General features: G+C 35.1%; 1 protein-coding gene across 1 annotated transcript in view; it reads left to right on the plus strand.

Moving 5' to 3' along the window:
- Positions 1-838: 838 nt before the first annotated feature.
- The window catches only part of LOC133335331 (sensory neuron membrane protein 2-like), a gene marked incomplete at its 3' end in the record, with an annotated part of 70,900 nt that continues 46,547 nt past the window's right edge, over positions 839-25,191 (plus strand). The window contains exon 1 of the mRNA XM_061543616.1: positions 839-965. Coding sequence (XP_061399600.1) covers positions 843-965 — 123 coding nt within the window. The remainder of the gene's footprint in view (positions 966-25,191) is intronic.

Here is a 25,191-nt window from a genome sequence, read left to right on the forward strand (position 1 = left end):
CGCCAAATCTCCAACAAACACCTACTACACACAAAAATTTGTTGATCACTTTTAATTTGTTGCATTGAACCATTCGATAGAAGAGAAGAAAACAACCAGAAAACAACAACAACAAAAATCCAATCAATGGCTAGGTCATCTCTTGGCCACTTGGCTTGGTGAATTTTTGTTTAATTTGGACAATAACAACAAACACCGAACTTACCCACCAAAACCAAAAAAAAAAAAAAAATATAAACACCCAAAAGAAATCCACAAATTACAACAACGAAAACAAGTTTTTGGCTGAAGTGTTGTTTTCTTTGACCAAACTTGACCAATTTCATTGCCGTTAACAAAAACTAAAAAGCCACAATCCCTCCTCATCCAAACAAACGAACAACCAACGAACCAAACAGCCAGAAAAGTAAAGTCTTTTTGTTTTTTTGGGAGATCTTGTTATGACTTCGGCTTTGTTTCCGTTTCTTTGAGCTGTCCATATGTGCGTTTAGTTATACGTCACATCGACATTATTTCAAAACAATTGTAACACTTGTTGTTGTTATTTTTTGTGTATTTTAATTCGGAAATAAAAAAATATTCAAATGTGTGTTTAAAAAAAATTAAAATTAAAAAAAGTGTAAAAGAAAATTTAATTAAAAACCATACAAAGTGGAAGAAGAAATTCCGTAAACCAAAAATAAAAAAAAAAATTCAATGATCTATTTTCCATCGGTACGTTTCAAGTGCAATATTTTGATTGTTTTTTGTTGAATTGAAACTTCAAATCAAAACATCATCATAAAAGTCACCAACACCACCACCACCAGCACCCACCCTCGCCGTTACCATTAACATCCAATATGTTTAAATTATCTCTGCCTTGGCCTCTCCTTGGGGCATTTGCCGGTATTGTTGTATCAATATTGGGCGCCTATTGCGGTTGGTTCATGTTTCCCAATATGGTACACAAAAAAGTTGAAGAGGTAAGTCAAAATTAAATTTTTTATTATATATTTGAAGGGAGTTTGTTTTTTTTTTAACTTTTAAAATATTAATACAATTTACGAAATACGAAATTATTTAAATTTTTAAAGTATTATAATTTTTATAAGTGTTTGTTCGTAACGTCGCCAAATATTGGTCCTTCTAGTGTACCGATCGTCAGCTGAGTAGACATGTGTGTCCGTCCGCCTGTCCATTAAAATTTGTTAACACAATACAGACCAGAGTTACGGACCAATCTTTACGAAATTTAACATGTAGGACCGTTCCGGCCTATTGTTATTGGAAATGATTCTTTGATATTTAGGGGATGAAATGGTTCAAATACTTAATTTTTGTCCGAGACGAAATAGACACATGGTTCCTTTTGCGAATATGTTCAGAATCACTTTCTAAGTCGATTTATGCATGTCCGTCCGACCGTTGGTATTAAATTGTAAACAAAGTACAGGTCGTATTTATAATCAGAATTGAATGAAATTTGACACGGCTTATTTATTTGGCCCAAGGACGAACCCTATTGAAATTGGGAAAAATCGGTTCAGATTTAGATATAGCTCCCACATATATTTTCGTCCGAATGGTGCACTAAAGTCCCTATATATCTTTGACATAACGTACTGAGTTGATCCTAGACTGATGTCTGCCAAGTTTCGTGAAAATCGGTGCATATTTAGATATAGCTCCCATATATATTTTCGTCCGATTTAATGTAAATGGCGCACCAAAGTCCCTATATATATCTTTCGATTTGCACGAAATTTGCCATAGCGTTCTGAATAGAGCCTGGAATGATCGGTTGAGATTTAGATATAGCTCCCTTATATATTATCGATTGATGGCTGATAGGAAAAAACCTACTGAAGATAGTATAACCCAACCTGTGACACGTTTCGTTGAAATCGGTTCATATTTGGATATAGCTTCCATATATATGTTCGTCCGATTTTAAGTAAATGGTGCACGAAACTCCTCATGTTTGTCAGATTGACATGAAATTTTGTACAACGCACAAAATTGAGCATAGAATTGCGTATGGGTTATATATCCACCCCTGAAAGACATAGACCCGAAAAGTTGATTTTTGATTGATACCAATTATCAATTACATTCACAGCCTATTTTGTCTAGTATTACCACACTAGAGGTGGAAAATGTAGCGCTGATGGCTTGACATTTTCCTGGAGGAGTTATGTAATTGTGGTCAAGGACGAAGTATGATGATCACATGATATTTAGGGGATGAAATGCCACAATTATAAGCCGTCACAAATTTTCCATGTGAAAGAATATTTCGAATAAATTATAGATTAATATTGAGCGGGTCAAATGAGCGGAGACTTTTGTGTGTAACATACCAAAATACGAATCTTATGACGTAAAGATGTGATTCGGAAAAATGCCTGGTCGGAATATACACCCACAGAATGTAAAAATTCAGGGTATCATATGGTCGGCCCAATCCGACTACACTGCTCCTCTCAGGTTTTGGTAAAATGAAATCAAAAGTGGATTATCGATCGGTCCGATGATCAATTAGCTTCATAAGAGATCTTCAAATTATTTACTATCTATGAGCCAAGTAAAATGAGGAATGAACGTATAGATCCCCAGTTGTACATTATTTCATAGATTTGCAAGATTTTTTGTACACTTCACAATATCAACATAAAATTCTATGTCGACTGTGTCATGTTCATGCATTATGTTGAAATTACAAAAAATGTGTTTTAAGGGTATTCCGTAATATTCCATTGGGTATTTTGTAGGTTTGGGTGTAAAATCTACCAACCAAAAATTATAAATATCGGTTTACGTCTTGGTGTCGTTACCATATTCCGGTACTGACTTATTTATTGTACTTTGAAGGGTTTGTCTCCATTTTACGATATACGAGTTTATAAATATAACTCATTGTTTGACATCCCAGTCCCCATAGAAAGGTCTCTCTAACGCTTATAGTTTCATGTACGGTATGTAGAAGTTCCTACCCCAATTTCCAAACCAGAGTGGAACATTATTTTTCAGAGCACCATGGGCAAATTACCTATAGTGCATACACACCACATTGTGGATGCTATAAAATTTTCGGCTCGGACGAGCTTCACAACGTTATTTTTTATATTAGGTTGGGGGAAAAGAAATCCATTAGGCCGGTCGTCGAAAATGTCCATAAAATTGGAGATATGATCGAAGTTGACCCGCATGTTAGCAGACGTAACATTTACACAAAGCTGTATTCTAAAAGAAGCTCGATGTTTGGGCGCCACAACAATTGACAGAAAAAAATAGGATGGCTCGAATTTCCATCTGCGAAGCCTTGGCCAAACGGAATGAGATAGACCCATTTCTCAAAACTAATGGTGACTGGAGATGAAAAATGGATCACATACGATGACCCTGCGCAAAAACGATCGTGGTAAATGAACGGTGAAACACCTCAAACGGTGGTCAAACCAGGACTGACGCCCAGGAAGGTTCTGCTATGCATTTGGTGGGACTGGAAGAGGATTATTTATTAAGATTTGCTTCCATATGACCACACGCTGATCTCTACTGTCAACAACTGATACTTTGTGGACAGCAATTGACCAGAAACTGTCAGAATTGACCAACAGGAGGGGTGTCGTGTTCTACCAGGACAACGCTGGGCAAAACACATCTACAGTGACTCGCCAGAAACAGAAACGGAAGCTTGGTTTGGAGAGTTTAATAAATCCGCCATACAGTCCGGACATGGCACCAATCGATTATCATCTTTTTCTTGTATTGCAAAATTTATTTAATGATAAAATTGGTATCTAGGGATGGTTGTGAAAATTGACTACTAGAGGTTTTTTGCAAATAGAGAGCAGGACTTCTATGAGAGAGGCATTATGAAGTTACCTTTAAAATGGCAACAAATCATACAATAAAACGGTTCATATCAGACATTCCTAAGCATGTTAAATAAAGTCCTATAGTTCATATAAAAAAATGGATTCCCTTTTCTCCAGCCTAATATTAAAAAAATGTAGCCTCCTTCTTTTTTGATTCTGACTAACTTCTAAATTTCAGAAGAAAAGTCCACATTTAGGTATACCCATATATAACGATGGTAAAAGTGAGTTTCAACTCTCCAAAAATTTTCCATTTCGGACCACGCTTTGGGGTTTTGGTATCTCCACTTTTGGTATAACTATCTCTCCCATTATTCATGACATTGAAAGCCGCAGCAATATAATGTACTTTATAAAAAGTTCAGACGGCCGAACTTACTTTAAATTATAACTTTTTGTGGGCAAGGTAGCAGAAGATGTGGGTGCATAAGTTCCAAGGTATCAGTTTTAAATACCGTAGCATTTATTAGCGTATTTACGTTAGCTGGCTTGTGACAGAACTTTGGTTCCATAAGACGAGCTTAGAAAAGATTTCCAGGCGCGTCGGTCTTTTGCGCAGTTTTTTCCAATCTAAAAGACCATTTTCGGCAATGTTGTCTTCGACTTGATATTTCCATCGTATTCTTGGCCCTCTCCTTCTGCGTGAACCATCAGCTGGTTCGCTTTTATATGCCTTCTGAGTTGGGGCATCTTCATCCATTCTCACAACATGACCTATCCAACGTATTCGCTGCAGCTCACTACGTCTAACAATGTTGATGTCCGAGAATAGCTGTTACAACTCATGGTTCATTCGACGGCAATATTCACCGTCAAAGCGGATCGGCCCATAGATCTTTTTTCTCTCAAACACTCCAAGAGATCCATATAACAGCGTCTTGTCAAGTGTGAGTTTTGTCTGGCGGGAGGTGGTTTTGCTTTTGAGTTGTTTGCTCAGACCATAGTAGCATCTTTTGGCCATCACTATCCTTCTCCGAATTTCAAAACTGATGTCATTCGTTTTGTTTATGGCGGTACCAAGGTTTATAAAATCTTTGACTACCTTCAATCTGTAGTTATCAAGTTCCACAGTTGGTCCAAGTCTACTGGAAGTCTTGCGCGTTAATACCATCAGCTTGGTCTTCTCGCCGTTTACTGCCACACCTACTTTGGCAGACTCCTTCTCAATTTGTTCAAAGGTGGCTGTTACCGCTCTCAGTGTTCGACCCATTATGTCGATGTCATCAGCGTAGGCGAGTAACATGTGTTGTTTGGTGTACAGAGTGCCATTTCTGTTCACTTTTGCCTCTCGTGTGACCTTTTCCAGCAGGATGTTAAAAAGGTCACACGACAAACTGTCACCTTGTCTGAATCCTCTTTCGGTATTGAAGGGCTCCGAAAGGTCCTTTCCGACTTTAACTGCTGATCTTGTGCCAGTTAAAGTGATCCTGCATAGCCGAATTAATTCTGCAGGAATGCCAAACGCAGACATGGCTTTAAACACCTCTGAACGAATAGGGCTGTCGAATGCGACTTTATAGCCGACAAAAAGGTGGAATATGTCGATGTGTTTTTCGTGGGTTTTTTTCCAGGATTTGGCGCAGAGTGAAAATCTGGTCTATGGTGGATTTGTCAGGTCTGAAGCCGCATTGATATGGTCTAATAAAGTCATTGACCATGGGCTTCAGTTGTTCACACAGTACACTGGATAGCACTTTATATGCGATGGGAAGAAGACTTATTCCTCTATAGTTGGCACATATCGTCTTGTCTCCTTTTTGTGCACGGGACACAGAATGCTGAGGTTCCAATCATTGGACATGCATTCTTCTTGTCAAATTGTACTAATCAGCTGGCGCATGCTCCTTACCACCAGTCTTGAATAGTTCGGCTTGTAACCCATCGGAACCTGCTTCTTTATTATTCTTCAGCCGATTGATTGATATTGTGACTTCATCTTGGCTAGGTGGTATACACTCTATACCGCCATCTATTATTGGTTCTGGGGTATCCTCTTCACCGCTTTTCAAAGTGCTCCTTCCAGATCCTCAACACGCTGTCTGTATCTGTCACCAGGTTTCCTTCTTCATCTCTACAGTAGGATGTGCCTGCACCAAAGCCTTCGGTTTGGTGTTTTACTCGTTGGTAGTATTTTCGGACTTCATTCTGACTCCTGTATATCTCGATTTGCTCACGCTCATGATTTTCTATCTCTTTCTTCTTTTTTCTGAAAATACGTATTAGCGTATTTATTGGTCGTAATTTGCAACTTTTGTTCTCTTGTTATGATAAAGTATACTCATTTGCTTTATAAGTTTATATTTTTTTAAACAAAACATTTTTTTAAACAAAACATGCATTTTTTCTTCCTGTCGATTATTTGTCCCCAATATGTCCGCTATAGACAACTCTTAAATTACAAATTAACTTTAATGATGCGTAAGTTCATGAAAATTAACACCTATTTTAAAACACATAAATAAACATAACATAATTCGAATAGTAAATAGATATAACTTGGAATATTCGAGATATTTTGCAAAATTAAAAAAAAAACAACAACCACAAAACGTGTATTTCTCTCAAATGACAATGTTGTTTGTAAATATTGCCAATTTCATAGTGAAATAATGTCAGTTGTTTAAATTTCTCTACAGATGTTTGCATAGCGTTTTGTTATTGCCAAATTGGCTGTAATTTGATATTTTGGGTACTCATGTGATGTCCATATTTCAGTACAACGCCGCTGGTACCCCATTTCGATATTTTCCAACCGAAGTGGCTGTAATTTGGCATTACGGCCTATTGGAGGGAGAGAAACACGTTTGCAGAACAATAAGGTATAGATTTTGTTTTAATTTCTACAGACAGAACACCTTTCTGATGTCTCTAGCATAGGTCCATCATTATACCCTTCACCACACTGTGGAACAGGGTATTATGTCTTTGTGCATATGTTTGTAACAGGCAAAAGGAAACGAGATAGACACATGGTTAATTTTGAGAATATGCATAGAATCACTTTTTAAGTCGATTTATGCCTGTCCGTCTGTCTGTCCATGTTAAATTGTAAACAAAGTACAGGTCGCATATATTATCCGATTTGGATGAAATTTGGCATAGCTCACTTATTTGGCCCAAGGACGAACCCTATTGGGAAAAATCGGTTAAGATTTAGATATAGCTCCCATATGTATTTTCGTCCGATTTAAGGTAAATGGGGCACCAAAGTCCCTATATATGTTTCGATTTGCAATTTGGCATAGCGTACTGAATTGGTTCCAGAATAATGTGTGCCAATTTTCGAGAAAATCGGTTCAGATTTAGATATAGCTCCCATATATAGTTTAGTCCGATTTAAGGTAAATGGTACACCAAATGCCTATATATCTTTAGATTTGCACGAAATTTGGCACAGCGTACTGATTTAGTCTAGAAAGATGTGTGTTAAGTTTCCTGAAAATCGGTCCAGATTTAGATATAGCTCCCATATACATTTTCGTCCGATTTAATGAAAATGGTGCTCCCATATATACCGTGTAAAGTCCCCATATATCTTTCGATTTGCACGAAATTTGGCATATCGTAATGAATTAGGTCTTGAATGATGTGTGTTAAGTTTCCTGAAAATCGGTCCAGATTTAGATATAGCTCCCATATATATTTTCGTCCGATTTCATGTAAATGGTGTACCAAAGTCGAAATTTGGCATGTCGTAATGAAGTAGGTATAGAATGATGTGTGTTAGGTGTCGTGAAAATCGGTTCACATTTAGATATAGTTCCTATATATTTTTTCTTCCGAGTTTTTTCTCAATTGTGCACTAAAGACCCAAAGTTTGTTTGATTACCACTAAATTTAGTACAATGAACTGTAGTTAATATAAGTTAATCTCTGACAAGTCTCATTGAAATCGGTTCTCGTTATATATATATATATATATATATACTATATCTATAGCAACTCTATATCTGACCAAATTAAAAATTTAGTAAAGGTTTCAGAATGACATGTTTATGGATCCACTTTCGTGTTTATGGTCCTTCAACGTCTTTTAGGATTCATCTGTTGAATATACCCAAAGTGGTGAAGGATATCATATAGTCGGCCCCGTCCGACTTTACTACTTTCCTTACTGTTTTTTTTTAATAAAATATATGAGAACTTTTGTACAATTACCATGTTCTACATATAATAGAAAATCCTTTAAATGTTCTATAACACAAATATATTTTTTGAGATAGCTATTTTTTTAAGTTAACCTATAAATTTCTATCCATTTACTTGCAAAAATAATATCTTCCATCAAAAAATTGCAAGATATTCATCGAGAAACGTACCACGTTAAACAAAACATAAATGCGATTTTTTTATTTTTTTATTTGCAAACTGGTCAAAATTTCGTTATGTCCATTAAGTCATGTGTTGCGTGAGTTTGTGGGTTTATCGCTGCACCATATACTCTCCAAAGACTTTGACAAAACGTGGGCTGATGAGCAAAATGTGTCACCTGCGTTGCTAACTCATTTGGACAATAAATGTAAAAAAAAAACATTTTTTCTTCTTCTTCTTTCCATTTTTTTCAAATGTTAGCATTTGACATGCTGTTGTCTTTAATTTCCATGGCCCATCAACACTCTTTTTTTATTTTATTCAGTTTTTTTCATGGAATTACCCTTAAATTGTTTTGTATTTTACAATGCTACATGAGTTAAGTCTGTTTGTTGTTGTCGTCATTGCTATCATTTTTTATTTTTCTGTGTTATTTTATTATATGACTAACTAATTTGCTTATCCAAATTCGGATATTTGTTGCACAATTGCCACACGCTTCTGCTACATCCCTTGCATATTTATTAGTTTGATGGCCATATCGATAAAGCCATAACATCACAACATGGCCATAAATTCTAAACACCTTTAAACTACGTTCACATATGACCAGGGTTAAAATGTTAATTAATTAATAAATAATTCTTGTTCGTTTTTGGAACATTGAAAATATGCCGCCACACAGCTAAATTTAATATTCTCATGGGAAAATATCAATTCCGTGGCTTTTTTTATAAATAATAAAAACGTTATATAAAAATATTAGTATTGACATTCCGTGTTCTGTTAATTAGAATTAATTGCGATTTTCCAAAAATATTTTTTCAAAGGTCCACCATTTTGTTAATTTTAGAGCGAAGTCAATAATCCTAGTTCATACGAGAGCCAGACATGTACTCTTTCTAACACCGTTGGAATTTTCGGATTCCGATGTTCCAGTGAGGAGTTATCATGCCCGCCATCAAAAATAAGGACTTTTCTTTAATTACAAAAAACAACAACAAAACAATAACAAAAATTTTTTGTAAATTATTTTTCGTCTTTTTTAAATCTTCAATTATATATGTGCAAAGTTACAAACCTTAACAAGCATTGGTATTGATTTACCAGCCCATTGAAAATCTTAAAAAATTCAAATCGAGAATGGGGGGGGGTTCCCTTAAGTCTATATTTAATTCTAACACACAATTTATAAAGGTTCCGAATGTATAGCCGAACTTAATCACGTTTTTACTTGTTATATATTAAAATTCACTACGTGAAATCTATCGACGCTCTCGATGACTCAGGCCCATCGGCAAGGTAAGGCAATAACTTTCGGAGCGCTCGAAGACTAACTATAAATGCAGTTCTAACGATTTCGGTTATCCTAGATAAATATGTGTAACAAAAGCCCGGAATAACCAATTGCAGCCACTTCGTTTGGCAAATGTGCCTATGTTCTAAGTCAAAATATGAACCTACATATGTTAAAAGTTGTATGTAAAGCTTATTTTCACCCTCCGGAACGTCAACTTCGAGTATAAACTGCAACTAGGACCATCAAAATACGGAAAACCTTCAACATATCGAAAAGGTGCTGGAACATTTTATGGGGGCTATGTCGAAACATAAACCTTAAAACCTGAAAATTGCTGCGAACAATTTGTGCATCCTCCGATTACCTGGTATGCAAATTACCGAACCATTCTGAAGAAAATTCAATTAAAAATTTAATTATTGAAAATATAATAGTAACTAGGGTTATACTAAAATATGGACTCATAAATCACATTTTTATTACCAAACATCCCAGAAATATGAAGGTAAATAGTGAACAGTAACTATAAAGGTATATCGTTATATCAAAAGACAGACGGACAAGGCTAAATCGGATCTCTAGGGAATATTTCAAGGTGTTGCAAATGGAATAATAAATTTAAGTTTTAAATCTGAAAGCCAATTTCCTTTGTAGGACACAATATCCTATACGATAGATATTTTAAAATAATGTTCAATAGAATTATTTTATCTGTACAAATGGTATCCCAAATAACCCGCCAACACTACTACTTACTAGGAAATATGCTTGACAATTCCATAGACAAAAGGTTATCTATGATTCTTCCTATGGAAGTAATAACCAAATTCTAATTTCTAAAAAATGATATAAATTCATACACCAAGTATTAACCCCAGTTTCCCAAACAAGTGCACTTTTATTCCAATATCTCCCAACGATTATCTGTTTTGTAGAAATTTCCACAAATGTATAGAAGCACTATTATTTCAAAACACTAAACATTTACTGAAAGTCTCTTAACTTGTTGCTCTTCATTCATTCAGTTTTGCTCATAAATTGATTGTTTTATTACTCTCTCTGTTTTGTATCGGCCAGTGCTAAGCATCGATAATCACAGATTGTAATTTGCCGGTTTTTTGTCTCATTTTTCCTTCTTTATTTATTTTATGTTGTGTTATTTTAGCCCTCTGCAATTGACAAGCCCATTCACTATTGTCTGCCGAGAGTAAACAAGCTAAACAACATTGTCAATAATCCAAAAACAATCGAGCGTGCATACCAACCAACGAACGAACAGCAACAACAACCACAAAAACCGCCAAAAACCCTAGACAATGACAACCAAAAATTTGCACTTGAAAAAAATAAAAAAATAACAACAACACTTTAATGAAATACAATAAATTCAGGGTCAATAAATATAAAAACATCAAACTATTTGGATTACAACAAGAACAACAACAAATACATTTATTTACTATGTGTACAGCCCATGAACAAACTACGCGACAGACATTTGTAATTTGGTCTACCAAAACAAAGCAAGATCAACAGCAACAACAACAACTACCAAATTTGCAAAATCAGTTTGTTTTTCTGAACAGTAAACACCGGATTTTATCTGTCTCTGTGTATAAAAGAGTAGTATCATGATGACAGAATGTCAAGAAACGCAAACTAATAGTGCTGGAATCTTGAAGTAAAAAGACTGCTTTGGAATGACATTCCAGATTCTTGGAGTTGCGAATTCCGATCTCGGTGAATGATGATACTGACCTAGATTGCAACTTCGCTTATGAACCATTTAAAGTCCCAATTGATGTAGAGTGTCAGGAAGAAGAATATATCGATTTGAGTCACGACCACAAAAAAAAAAACAGTAAGGAAAGTTCAAAAGTCAGACGGGGCCGACTATATGTTACCCTTTACCACTTTGGGTACATACAAGTGATGCTCATATGTACAATATCCTTTTTATACAATAGACATAGCATCTTTGGAGGATAGATATTTGAACTAAATTAAAACAACCCATACACATATCAATCTGAAATTTATGAAAAATTGAATGTCAATGCTCCATTTACACAATATCGGAGGAAACTATATGGGAGCTATATCTAAATCTGAACCTATTCCAGCGAAATTTCACATACATAAATTTGAGCCTAATTTAGTACGCTGTGCAAAATGTTGTGCAATGGGTCTAAGTTTGATTTTTATACCCTACACAACTATGTTGTCAGGGTATTATAGCTTTGTGTAGCCACAAAAGTTTGTAACGCCGCGAAATATTAGTCCTAGACCCACCTTTAAGTATACCGATCGTCATATCTCGACTAGCTGAGCCTATCTAGACATGTGTGTCCGTCCGTCCGTCTGTCCATTATAATTTGTAAACACGATACAGGCCACAGTTATGGACCAATCTTCACGAAATTTTGCATGACAACCAAAAATGGGTTCTTGAAAAAAATAAAAGACCCCTATTGTTTTTGATAAAGATCGGTCAATATTTAGCGGGTCAAATGGACACTGACTTTTGCGTGAAAAATGACAAAATTTGTATTCTATGGGGTATATATTTGCCCCTGAAGGACCTAGACCAAAGAAGTTTATAGTGTGTTCAAGAGAAGTGGTTGATCTTTAAATTGATACCAATTGTATGGTCGTATGTACTCAGATGTGGGAGCTACACTTAAATATTTACAGGTGCTTACGTATTCAGACATTCTTTAGTAACCCAAAACCACACTAGGGGGCTGAAATATAGCGCTGATCGCTTTGAAAATTTCCATGAGATTCCAGTTATGGTCGAGGACAACGCCTATAACTTTCGGTGATGATCAGATAATAATTATGGGATGAAGTGGACCGAAAACTTAAAACTTAGATTTTCGTGGAAGTTGTGTAGGGTATTATATGGTCGGCCCCGTCCGACTATACTGCTCCGCTCACTGGTTTGGTGCTCCATTTGCATAAAATCGGACGAAACTATATATAGGAGCCATATCTAAATATTAACCGATTCCAACAAAACCTCCCATACATCAATCTGAACCTGAATCAGAACTCTGTGCACAATTTTGTCTCAATCGGACAAGTATTGACAGAATGGTGCTCAATTTACATATAATCGGACGAAACTATATATAGGAGATATATTTAAAACCGAACCGATTTTCAGGAATCTCAACACACATCATTCTAGACCTATTTCATTACGCTGTGCCAAATTTCGTGCAAATCGAAAGACTTTGGTGGACCAATTACATTAAATCGGACGAATATATATATATATGGGAGCTATATCTAAATCGGAACCGATTTTCAGGAAACACACATCATTCTAGACCTAGTTCATTACGCTGTGCCAAATTTCGTGCAATTCGAGTGATACATAGGGACTTTGGTGCACCATTTACATTAAATCGGTCGAAAATATATATGGGAGCTATATCTAAATCTGAACCGATTTTTCCCAATTTCAATAGGGTTCGTCTTTGGGCCAAATAAGTGGCCTATACCAAATGTCATCCAAATCGGATCATAAATGCGACCTCTACTTTGTTCACAAAAATACATGGACGGACAGACAGACGACTCAGAAAGTGATTCTATGCATATTCTCAAGAGTAACCATGTGTCTATCTCGTTTCCTTTTGCCTGTTACAAACATATGCACAAAGACGTAATACCCTGTCCACAGTGTGGTGAAGGCTATAATCAGAAGAGTACATATTAGTAGAATGCTCTAATAAAAATAATGGAAAAATTTTGGACTCATATAACAGGCAATTAGAACATACATATGTAAATGGCATTGGACTTTTTGAAAAGGACACCTGGTGTCTTTTTATGATTGGTTATCTGATATAGCATATATGGCATACAAAGAAAGGTCAAGTTTCCAATTCCTGTAAACTAACCTGGAACGTCGTGGATGGCTACGTTAACGACTTTCGTCTTCGATTTCTTTAATTTTAAAATTTGATTTTCAAAATATGGTGTGACTTGTTTTTTTTATGTCAATTTTTTTTCTTCAGCGGCTTTAATAAATATATTTTTAACAAATTTATTTCTGGTGTGTATATATAAAATAAATATGTTAAACTCTACACAACTATGATGCCTTACGCAGCCCCAAGAGTTTTAACTACGCGAAATATTGGTCATAGACCCTTTATGTATACCGATCAGCAGAGTAGATGTAGACATGTTTATCCGTCTGTCCATTATAATTCATATATATTGACGATTCACATAAAGAAACCCCTATTGGGTTTGGTAATGACCCGTTAATATATATTTGTCTGTTTTCTGGTCGCTCTCGAGGTGACAATTATGACCCAAACACCACGAAATTCTGCACTAGGAAGGGCATCTGGTAGAAATGACTGTCTTGATGTATATCGGTCGATATTAAGCATGTCGAATGGACCCAGACTTTTGTGACAAACTTTGTATTCTATGGCGTTTATATTTACTCCTGAAGCACATAGAACCGACAAGTTGATAATATATCCAAGGAGTTGTTGGCTTTTAAATTAATACCAAATATAGTAATGTATTTACTCTGTTGTTCGATTTATACTTAAATATTTACAAGCGTCTACGTATTCTGATATTTTTTAGAAACCTTTTAATTAAATAACTGGTTTTGTAGAAAATGCGTTTTAAGTTTTCGATTGTGCCACACCTTACAAGGGACCGAGGAATTTCTACAGCTTTTTAACCAGTGTGTGAAGATATATTCATCTGAATATTTTACGAAACATGAAGTCTGATATAGCGAACAATTCGGCATCGCTAACTCAAAAAGAAAAATCTACTTTTTTTAATTTTAATTGTTCCTTTTATCTAGTTTTCACTGTATAACAACGGTGTATATGTGTGATTACTCACCCGCTGTTCTCTCTGTAAATTTCAATAACAATAATGACGTTTTTTTACAAGAGCCAAAAATGTCAATTTATACGTCGTCACAACAACAGCAACAAGCCAACAGAAACAGTCAAAATATTGGCACTGGCCCCAAAAAATGAGAGGGAATAACGCCGACAATAAAAATTAATCGTATCCATTGAGATATCAGCTCAGAACAGCTAACATTTAAAATATATTTTTACGAGGGACGATCTCTATCATAAACAAAGAAGACACACAAACGCATAAAATATGTATATGCATGAGTGCTTCAAACAAATAATTTGCATTTCTTTTCGCTAATACCGAATGGTACTTCTGTTAAAATGTGTGTGTGTGTGTGAGTGTGTGTTGAGGGTGGTACGAACAAGGTGTTGTGACCACTTGCTCGTGGTCACTGTTGACAGTTGACACTGAACAACAAACTTGAAACGTGACTAAAATTTGCAATTGAATTGAAAGAGGTGTAAATTCGTAGCATTAATATTTTTCCAGCACACCATGATTCCACATAGCCGTGAAAATTCGACCTCCCTCTACAGTCACCAAAAAAATCCATAAATATCGTTAATAGTAAATTACATATTCCAAATGGTATTCTATGTAGGTGAATAGAAATGTTACTGATTTTTGGAATTGGGATCTATGACAATTTATATATGTCCATTTGTTGAAATCGCGATAGGGTTCGCAATGGTAAAGAGAGAGCTTTGGATTTTTGAACATATGCACATTGTTACTACTTCTAGGATGTTTGGTATTGAAAATGTGATATATCAGTACATGTATAAGACCAATATAAAGGTAGGCTCAAATATTCGGTATATTAAGGATTTTTCGCACGTTTTTTAACCGAATTGACTATAATTTGGTACTTTGAATTCCCAATGGATAGCAAATCTCCCTACCAAAAATGATCCATAAGGGTCCACTTTCTATGATAGGTACTTTGGGAATTTTTTCATTCAAATTAGCTATAATTTAGTATTTTGAATTTTCATTGGGCAAAAAAAACATTGGGTGCCAAATCTTATCTCTATGGTCCCGAACGATTAAAAGTGGCTTAAATGTATACTCCAAGCTGCAGGATATAAAAAGTTGGAGCCGGACCAACTTTCTATGTCTAGAAACCCTTTAAATTTATTTTATACGAAGAACATGCTTTACAGCACTTCTATATCTAGAAGACCATTTACACATCATCACCGTTGGCAAGCCGCCATTGGTTTTTTCCTCAACATCCTTTATTGATGTTCTCTAGAATACGGAATACGGTTCTTCCACAGCTTTAAGACCATTTTCAGATTTGTATACCCTAAACAACTATATTGTCAGGGTATTATAGCTTTGTACTACCCCAATAGTTTTTAACGCCGCGAAATATTGGTCCTAGACCCACATTTAAGTATACCAATCGTCATATCTCGACTAGCTGAGTCGATCTAGGCATGTGTGTCCGTCCGTCTGTCGATTATAATTTGTAAACACGATACAGGCCACAGTTATGGACCAATCTTTACGAAATTTTACTTGTAGGATGGGTTCTGGCCACGAACTAGTCTTGGACAATCTCGTTCATTTGAGTGATCGAAGAACTAGATCATTTCTTATACCCTTCACCACACTGTGGTTCAGGGTATTATGTCTTTGTGCATATGTTTGTAACAGGCAAAAGAAAACGAGATAGACACATGGTTCCTTTTGAAAATATGCATAGAATCACTTTCTGAGTCGAATTATGCATGTCCGTCCGTCTGTCCATGTTAAATTGTAAACAAAGCACAGGTCGCATTTGTGATCCGAATTGTATGAAATTTGACATAGGTCACTTATTCGGCCCAAGGACAAACCCTATTGGGAAAAATCGTTTCAGATTTAGATATAGCTCCCATATATATATATATATATATATATTTGTCCGATTTAATGTAAACGGTCCCTATATATCTTTCGATTTGCACGAAATTTGATACAGCCTAATGATTTAGGTCTAGACTGATTTGTGTTAAGTTTCCTGAAAATCGGTTCAGATTTACATATAGCTCCCATATATATTTTCGTCCGATTTAATGTAAATGGTGCACCAAAGTTCCTATATATCTTTCGATTTGCACGAAATTTGGCACAGCGTAATGAATTAATGTAAATGGTGTACCAAAGTCCCTATATATTTTTCGAGTTGAGCGAAATTTGGCATAGGGTACTAAATAAAGTCTAGAATGATGTGTGTTAAGTTTCGTGGAAATTGATTCAGATTTAGATATAGCTCCCATATATATATTTGTCCGATTTAATCGGTACTATATATCCAAATAATCCGAAATTTGATACAGCCTAATAATATATTTTTTGTGCATGAAAACTGATTTAGATATAGCTCCCATATATATTTTCGTCCGATTTAAGGTAACATTTCCATTGATATACATTTTTTTACAAATTTGACATAGGATAATAATTTTTTTTTTAGAATGATGTGTGTTCAACACAACCATTTCGGAAATCGGTTCAGGTTTAGATATAGCTCCCAAATACATATATTTTCGTCCGATTTAAATGGTATACCAAAGTTCCTACATATCTTTCGATTTGCACGAAATTTAACAAAGCGTACTGAACTAAGTCTAAAATGATGTGTGTTAAGTTTCTTGAAAATCGGTTCAGATTGAGATATAGCTCCCAAATATATTTTCGTTCGATTAAATAATGGTGTACCAAAGTCCCTATATATCCTTCGATTTGCACCAAATTTGGCATAGTGTACTGAATAAAGTATAGAATGATGTGTGTTATGTTTCCTAGAAATCGGTTCAGATTTAGATATAGCTCCCATATATATTTTCGTCCGATTTAAGGTAAATTGTGCACCAAATTCCTCATGTTTATCAAATATTTATCCAAATAATCAATGATAGTCCGATTGATATTTTCTTTAAAATGGTTTACATATTTTTGTCCCATTGTAAGAAGCAACTCTATATCTGACCAAATTTAGTATGGGTTGCATGTTTATGGACAATGCCATCTGTTGAATAAATCCAAAGTGGTGAAGGATATCATATAGTCGGCCCCGTCAGACTTTACTACTTTCCTTACTGGTTTTTAAGTGGACTAGGTCGTTCACTTCGTTCAGTTGCTTATATCTTTGGCATTGCAGCGTATTCCAATTAAGTTTCGGCAGTTCATTCAACCGTAACGAATGATTACCATTCACAATCATTCGGAAGACTTTCCTATCTATTTTCTCCACGTTGTTAATATATTACACGTACCTTCATTCAATTTAACAGATTTTATATGAAATTGTTGTTATTTGACGCCGTTCATTTGTGGAAGAAAACACATTGTAGTGCAGTGGCCGATGGCGTTCATTGAGCAAAGTCGTTCAGTGATTATAAGCCGAACATCACAACACAACCTAGGGTGAAGCTAATCTGGACAAGTAATTAGAAGGGCTGTACAGAATATGTAAGTGGAAGAGGGTGCAATTATCACGAAATAATGCCAAGCTCAGAATATAGCACCACAAGAAGTTAGATTTTCGTGGAAGTTGTGTGGGGTATCATATGGTCGGCCCCGTCAGACTATACTACTCCATTCACTGGTTTATAAATGGAATAGCTTTTAGCCTTCCTTTTGCATCATTTCCATTCATAGAAACTTTTTTACAACTCTTCCTAAGATAAAATATTTTTTAAAATCTTCTAATTTCAACACAACCATTTAGTTAACCCCAATATTATAAATTAATTAAAATCGAATAATGGGAATAGGTCAAATTTGACCCCAATTCCCATTTGTTAAACATTCCCGAAAAAAAATTAGATAAAATTATATTTCTCTCATAAAACATTTTGGTGGACTCACACGATGTGCTATTAAGAAAATTAACTATTGAAATGGGAATGACATTTTCATAATTTATGATTTCATTATGGGAAATGAATCGAACAACAAAAACAACAACAGCTGTCTAATACAGCCAGAACAATACCACAACAACAAAAAATACAACCACAAAAATAGATGAAACTAAATGATTGCGACATAATTCCAGCATTGTTCTTCTATGCTCTGACGGAGCATTTTATTCCAAAAAGTCTATTAGCTTGTTTTATTTTGGGAAGGGGATACTAAACTAATTGCTCTGCCCAAAATAAGGTCAACAAAAAATGGGAACCAAACAAAAACACAAACTAATTCTTTGTGAAGATCACTGAACTTAATTACCGCAGACGGCTATGGTAGCGGAGTTGGTGCTTCAGTGTTTTATTGTCGTGTCACTGTGATTTTGTGGTTTTTGTTGTTTTATTTTTTCTTAATAAAATCGTTTAGTTGTAATTATTTTATGTCACTTATTATTTTGCTCTTTGTCATTTCAAATGAATTGTAAATAAGTACAGGTCGTTTAATTTTTTACTGTAAAAAATTACTTTAAAGAACAATACCGAAAAAACATGTAAAGACAAGATACATTTTCATTAAATTGATGTATAATTTCCTGGGAACAGAACAATGAAGAATATTAAAAATAATAATTAATAAAGTTTAAAACGAGTATGTCCATAATTAAAATCTTACAATTAAGAACGAAGTACTTGACCTTTACGCATAAATGGCATTCTAAATAAAAAACTACTAACTAAAGAAAATATTTTAAAACCAGTGAGCGGAGCAGTATAGTCGGACGGGGCCGACCATATGATACCCTACACAACTACCACGAAAAGCACACTTTCGGCGGTTCTATATTCTGAGGGCAATAATTTGTGATATTTGCACCCTTTTTACGATTATAGATCAACAACTCCTATTTCTAAGTCTTGCATATTTTCCAAAATGTTTTTCTTGAAGATAATTTTTACGTCATACAAAAAAATTTGGTCACTTTAAATTTTGGTTGATTTGACCCTCGGAAAATTGACCGATCATCATCTAAACAGCCGCTCTAAGTATTTGGTCAGATCCCCTTCACCTTGTAAAATATATGATGTTCTGTATATAATAATTGCCTCTAAAGCGACTAGAAAATCTGACAAAATTAAAGTTTTCGATTCATTGCACCCCCTGAATGAAATCTCAACTTCCACGAAAACTATAAGCGTCGTCCTTGACCATAATCGGAAGTTCATGTACAATTTCAAAGCGATCAGCGCGACATTTCCGTCCTCTAATGGAGTAATAGTAATAATATGCACATAGTCACCTTTACTTAATTACGTATAATTCCCGCATCGGAGTACATACAGCCATATATTGGTATAAATTTGAAGGTCAACAACTCATCTTGGACTTACTATCAAGTTCTCGAGTATATGTCCTTCAGGAGGAAGTATATATGCCCCAGAATAAAAATTTTGTAATTTTTCACACAAAAGTCAGGGTCCATTTGACCCGCTAAATATTGACCGCTCTTTATCAAAACAGGCAGGCTTATTCCTAGGCCCGATTCCCTTCTCCATGTAAAATTTCACGATGTTCGGACCATAACTGCGGCCTCTGGAGCGACCAGAAAAACCGACAAAAATTTAGTATTTGGTCCATTTCATTCCCTAAATATTAACCGATCTTTACCAAAAACAATAGGGGTCTTCATTGGCCAGAATCCATCCTACATGCAAATTTTCGTGAAGATTGGTCCACAACTGTGGCCTGTATCGTGTTTACAAATTATAATGGACAGACGGACGGACACACATTTCTAGATCGACTCAGCTAGTCGAGATATGACGATCGGAATACTTAAATGTGGGTCTAACCAATATTTCGCGGCGTTACAAACTCTTGGGGCTGCACAAAGCTATAATACCCTGACAACATAGTTGTGTAGGGTATACATATCATGAACTTTATCGTAAATTTTAAACCTTTATAATTATTATTTAAGTGTAATAATTGTAAGTTTTCAAAAACAAAAATTATTGGTAATTTTTTCGACTCTGTTATTTATTTTAATTACGTTATAAATGTTCCGCGATGATTTACATATTTTAAAACACATTTCCTGTGCAAATATTTATCGTAAATATTTTTCTAAACAATATTTTATTATAAATTATGGCGTTGTTGTTGTTTTTCTCTGTTTTCAAAACATGTTGAATATTTAATTAAAAATCATTTTTTAGAATTGTGATAAAATTAACACGTATGTGATTTTATATAATTCCGATGAATTCGATTGCATGTTAATTCGTTGAAACAAATATTGGTAATTATTTATTTGATATTTAACTCACAAAAAATAACACTGTGCAACACAAAAAATAATTACCGGGAAATTCAAACAGATTATGAAAGAGGGCCTAAAAAAAGAAGACACGTGTATCGGCGTTTTGAAAGTTTACGTCGGGAGGTAACCTAAAAAGTTGGGCAATATTCCCCCTTTTCAAGAATTTTGATAATATTCGAAATATGATTTCTTGAAATCCTTGCATTTTAGGTATAAAGTGCCTTCGGCAATATTACTTATAAAGTATCGAGGAATATTTTGGTTCCAACTTTAACCCTCAACCGAGGGTTACAGTATAAAATTAACTGAAGTCTGCAAAAAAAATTATTATTATATATAATTTTATAATGTAAATTTCTTAAATACTATTTAATATAAATATATAGTTTGTTCCGAGACTTGAAGTGGATTTTGACGTAGAATATTTTATTCTTTGACATTATATACCTAAAATTAAGTTTCAGTTTATTTTAATGCACTTTGTCGAAAAAAATACTGGGAAATGTCTTTGATAAAAAAATACAAAAACATTTTGAATTTTTGGTTCAAAATGTATGACTATATTTTCGGTATATACATTATATATACAGATTTCTCTTGTTCAGTGACTTGTATTGAAATTTGATGGAGAATATTTTTGTCCCTTATACCATCCTTCTAAAACGTCACCTTGTGGAAAAAATGGGTAAAAAATAGTAATAAGTACGATTTTAACCCTAAAATGAGTTTTAGTTTTTTTAAGATTTTTGACGTTTAGGCTGATTTTTGAGTTTTAGTCTATTCTGAGACTTATAGTAAAACTTTATGGCGAACATTTCTGTAGAATATTCTGAGCAGTTTTAACCCCGTTTTGAATGAGTTTTCAATCACTCCTGGAATAGGGGACTGAAAAGACCCCTTTAATGAGTCGGTTGAGGGTTAAAGTTGTATAGCAAAATATTCCTCGATATTTTATCAGTAATATTGCCGAAGACACTATATACCTAAAATGCAAGGATTTCAAGAAATCATAATTCGAAATTTATCAAAATTCTTGAAAAGGGGGAATATTGCCCCACCTTCCCGGTAATTATCAAAAAAATTCAAATTTGTCGCACAGTGTAATGATAGGGTTCTACTGCTCTAAAAACAAGTATGACTGAGTAGACTCTATCTGATAAAAATTGCCGCATTATTCAAAATTGAATCAATGGTTCACATTTTGTGTGTTCGTTTTTTATATCCTACACAACTATGTTGTCAGGGTATTATAGCTTTGTGAAGTCCCACGAAATATTGGTCCTAGACCCACCTTTAGGTATACCGATCATCATATCTCGAATAGCTGAGTCGATCTAGACATGTGTGTCCATCTGTCCGTCTGTCCATTATAATTTGCAAACGCGCTACAGGCCTCAGTTATGGAACAATCGTAACGAAAGTCCAATGAAGACCCCTATTGGCAATGACCCGTTAATATTTAGGGTTGAAATGGGCCAAATTCTTTATTTTTGTCTTTTTTTGTGGTCGCTCTAGAAGCCGCAAATATGTCCCGAACACTACGAATGGTTCAACTTAAATTGATATGGTTATATGTCCGAGTACACATAGGGAGTTATACGTACAAATTAACAGGTGTCTATGTGCTACGATATTGTTTAGTATGACTATTTAGTATGAATATCGCGCTGATCCGTTTGAATGGTCAAGGACGACGCCTATAATTTTCGGTGATGTTGAGATGATATTTAGGGGTTGCAATGAACCGAAAACTTCATTTTTGTCAGATTTTCTAGTCGCTCTAGAGGCCATTATTGTATTCAGAATATCACATATTTTACACGGTGAAGGGGATCTGACCAACATCTTATAACGGCTGTTTAGATGATGATTGATCGATATTCCGAGGGTCAAATCAACCTAAACTAAAGTGACCAAATTTTCATTTTACAACGTAAATATTCTCCTCGGGAAAACAAGATTTGGGAAATATTAGTTTCGGAATGTCCGATTTGGGTCAAATATGCACCCTTTTGTTGTATGGTTTTTTGTCATATAAAAGGTAACATCATAATGCCTCTCTTATAGAAGTTCTGCTCTCTGTTTGCAAAAAACTCTAGTAGTCGATTTTCACAATCCTCCCTAGTTACCAATTTTTTATCATTAAAGAAATTTTGCAATGCAAGAAAAATATGATAATCGCTTGGTGCCAAGTCCGGACTATATGGCAGATGCATTTAAACTTCCCAATCAAACTCCCGAAGTTTCTGCTGAGTCACTATTGATGTGTGTGGCCCAGCGTTGTCCTGGTGGAGCACGATACCTCTCCTTTTGACCAATTCTGGCCGTGTCTGGCTATCTTCAATTGCTATCTTCAAATGGCCCAGTTGTTGACAGTAGATATTAGAATTTAGCGTTCGCAACTCATAATAAATAAACCCCTTCCAGTCTCACCAAATGCATAGTAAAATCTTCCTGGCCGTTAGTCCAGGGTTGGCCACCGTTTAAGGTGCTTCACCGCTCTTTGACCACTATCGTTTTCGCTCAGGGTTATCATATGTGATCCATTTCTCATCTACAGTCACCATCCGTTTAACAAATGGGTCTACCTCATTCCGTTTGGCTAAGGCTTTGCAAATGGAAATTCGACCCATCCTATTTTTTCTGTTAGTTGGTGTGGCACCCAAACATCGAGTTTCGTTTGCTTTGTGTAAAAGGTTTAAAACAGTTTTATGGGCGATTTTTTAGCTCCTGGGCGATGTTACGACAGCTAACATGCCTGTAATTTTCGATCATTTCTCCGATTTTCGACGACCGGATTTCTTTTTCCCCAACCTAATATGCCAGGGTTAGAAAGTTGAGCTGTTGACCTATAATCGGACAATAGGGTGCAAATATCGCGAAATAGATTTTCTTGGCAGTTGTGTAGGGTGCCATATGGCCAGCCCCGTCCCACTAAACTAAAAAGGAAACGAGATAGGCACATGGTTCCATTTGAGAATATGCATAGAATCACTTTCTGTGTCGATTTATGCATGTCCGTCTGTCTGTCCATGTTAAATTGTAGGCAAAGTACAGGTTACATTTATGATCCGAATTGTATGAAATTTGGCATACTACACTTATTTGGCCTAAGGACGAACCCTATGGAAATTGGAAAAAATCGGTTCAGATTTAGATATAGCTCCCATATATTTTCGTCCGATTTAAGGTAAATTGTGCGCCAAAGTCCCTATATATCTTTCGATTAGCACGAAATTTGGTATATCGTACTGAATAGGGACAAGAATGATGTGTGTTAAGTTTCGTGAAACTCGGGTCGGATTTAGATATAGCTCCCATATATAATTTCGTCCGATTTGAGGTAAATGGTGTACAAAAGTCCCTATATATCTTTCGATTTGCACGAAATTTGGCATAATGTATTCAATTAGATCTAGAATGATGTTTCTTAAGTTTCCTGAAAATCGGTCCAGATTTAGATATAGCTCCCATATATTTTAGTCCGATTTATTGTAAATGGTGTACCAAAGTCCGCATATATTTTTCGTACTGAACTTAGTATAACCTAGAAGTTAGATATAAATGCTGCACCAAACTCCCCAGGTTGGTCCGATTGGCACAAAATGTTGCACAACTTATTGAAGATATTATAAGATAACGTTTGGCAAGTTTTGTTGAAATCGGATTTATATATAGTTCGTATATATAGTTTCTTCCGATTTTAAGTAAAAGGTGCACCAAAAGCCCAATGTTAGGCCGATTACAAAATTTTACACAATGCTCTGAAGTTTATATAACCTAGCATGTGGAAATTTTTATTGAATTCGGTTCAAAATAGAGCTACTATTATTTTTTCCCGATTTAAGTAAATGGTGCACCAAGAACTCAAAATGTGACCGATATTCTGTGACATATTTTCGTTCGATTTTATGTAGAAATGCCACGTCTTTAGGATTCATCTATTGAATATACCCAATGTGGTGAAGGGTATCATATAGTCGACCCCGTCCGACTTTACTGTTTTTTTTTTTCTTTTTTTTTTAAATTGCCGTTATAAGTTTCGAACAGAACATTGGAAGAAGAAAAACATTTTTGATTTTTTTTTTCAAAATAGATCCTTGTTGTGTTAAAAATACCTGCACATAGAAACCACGGTAAGATTTTTCTCAAAATTTATATGTTGGCTAATACAGGTCATAGAAGTTTCGTTGCAAATTTTTAGCTTTTTAACTATCAACATATCTGAGCTTTGCGTTGGGTATTTAAATACCCAATCGACCAATCAGCGTGTTTGTTGCAGAGTTATTGTTGTCTTCAGAACCCGCCTGAGTTGGGGGATTTTGGATTTGTCATTTTGTATATACATGTAGAGCATAATTTAGGTAATATGGAGACTGCGATTTAAGTACGATCTGTTTTACGGGTATTTAAATACCCATGAGGCATTGATGGGCTAAAATATCTTCATTTCTTAATAGAAATTTCTGCAAATTATCATTCGATTTCTTACCTACGTATCAATATCGGTGTTTTCAATATTTTTAATGTCGTTGACAAATTGTTCAACCGAAGTGTCTGGAATTTGGAACTTTGTTTTA

This window comes from Musca vetustissima, unplaced genomic scaffold (genome assembly GCF_032173495.1).
Source record: "Musca vetustissima isolate MV318-11 ecotype Yass unplaced genomic scaffold, APGP_CSIRO_Mvet_v1 utg98079, whole genome shotgun sequence".
NCBI classification, from domain to species: Eukaryota; Metazoa; Arthropoda; class Insecta; order Diptera; family Muscidae; genus Musca; species Musca vetustissima.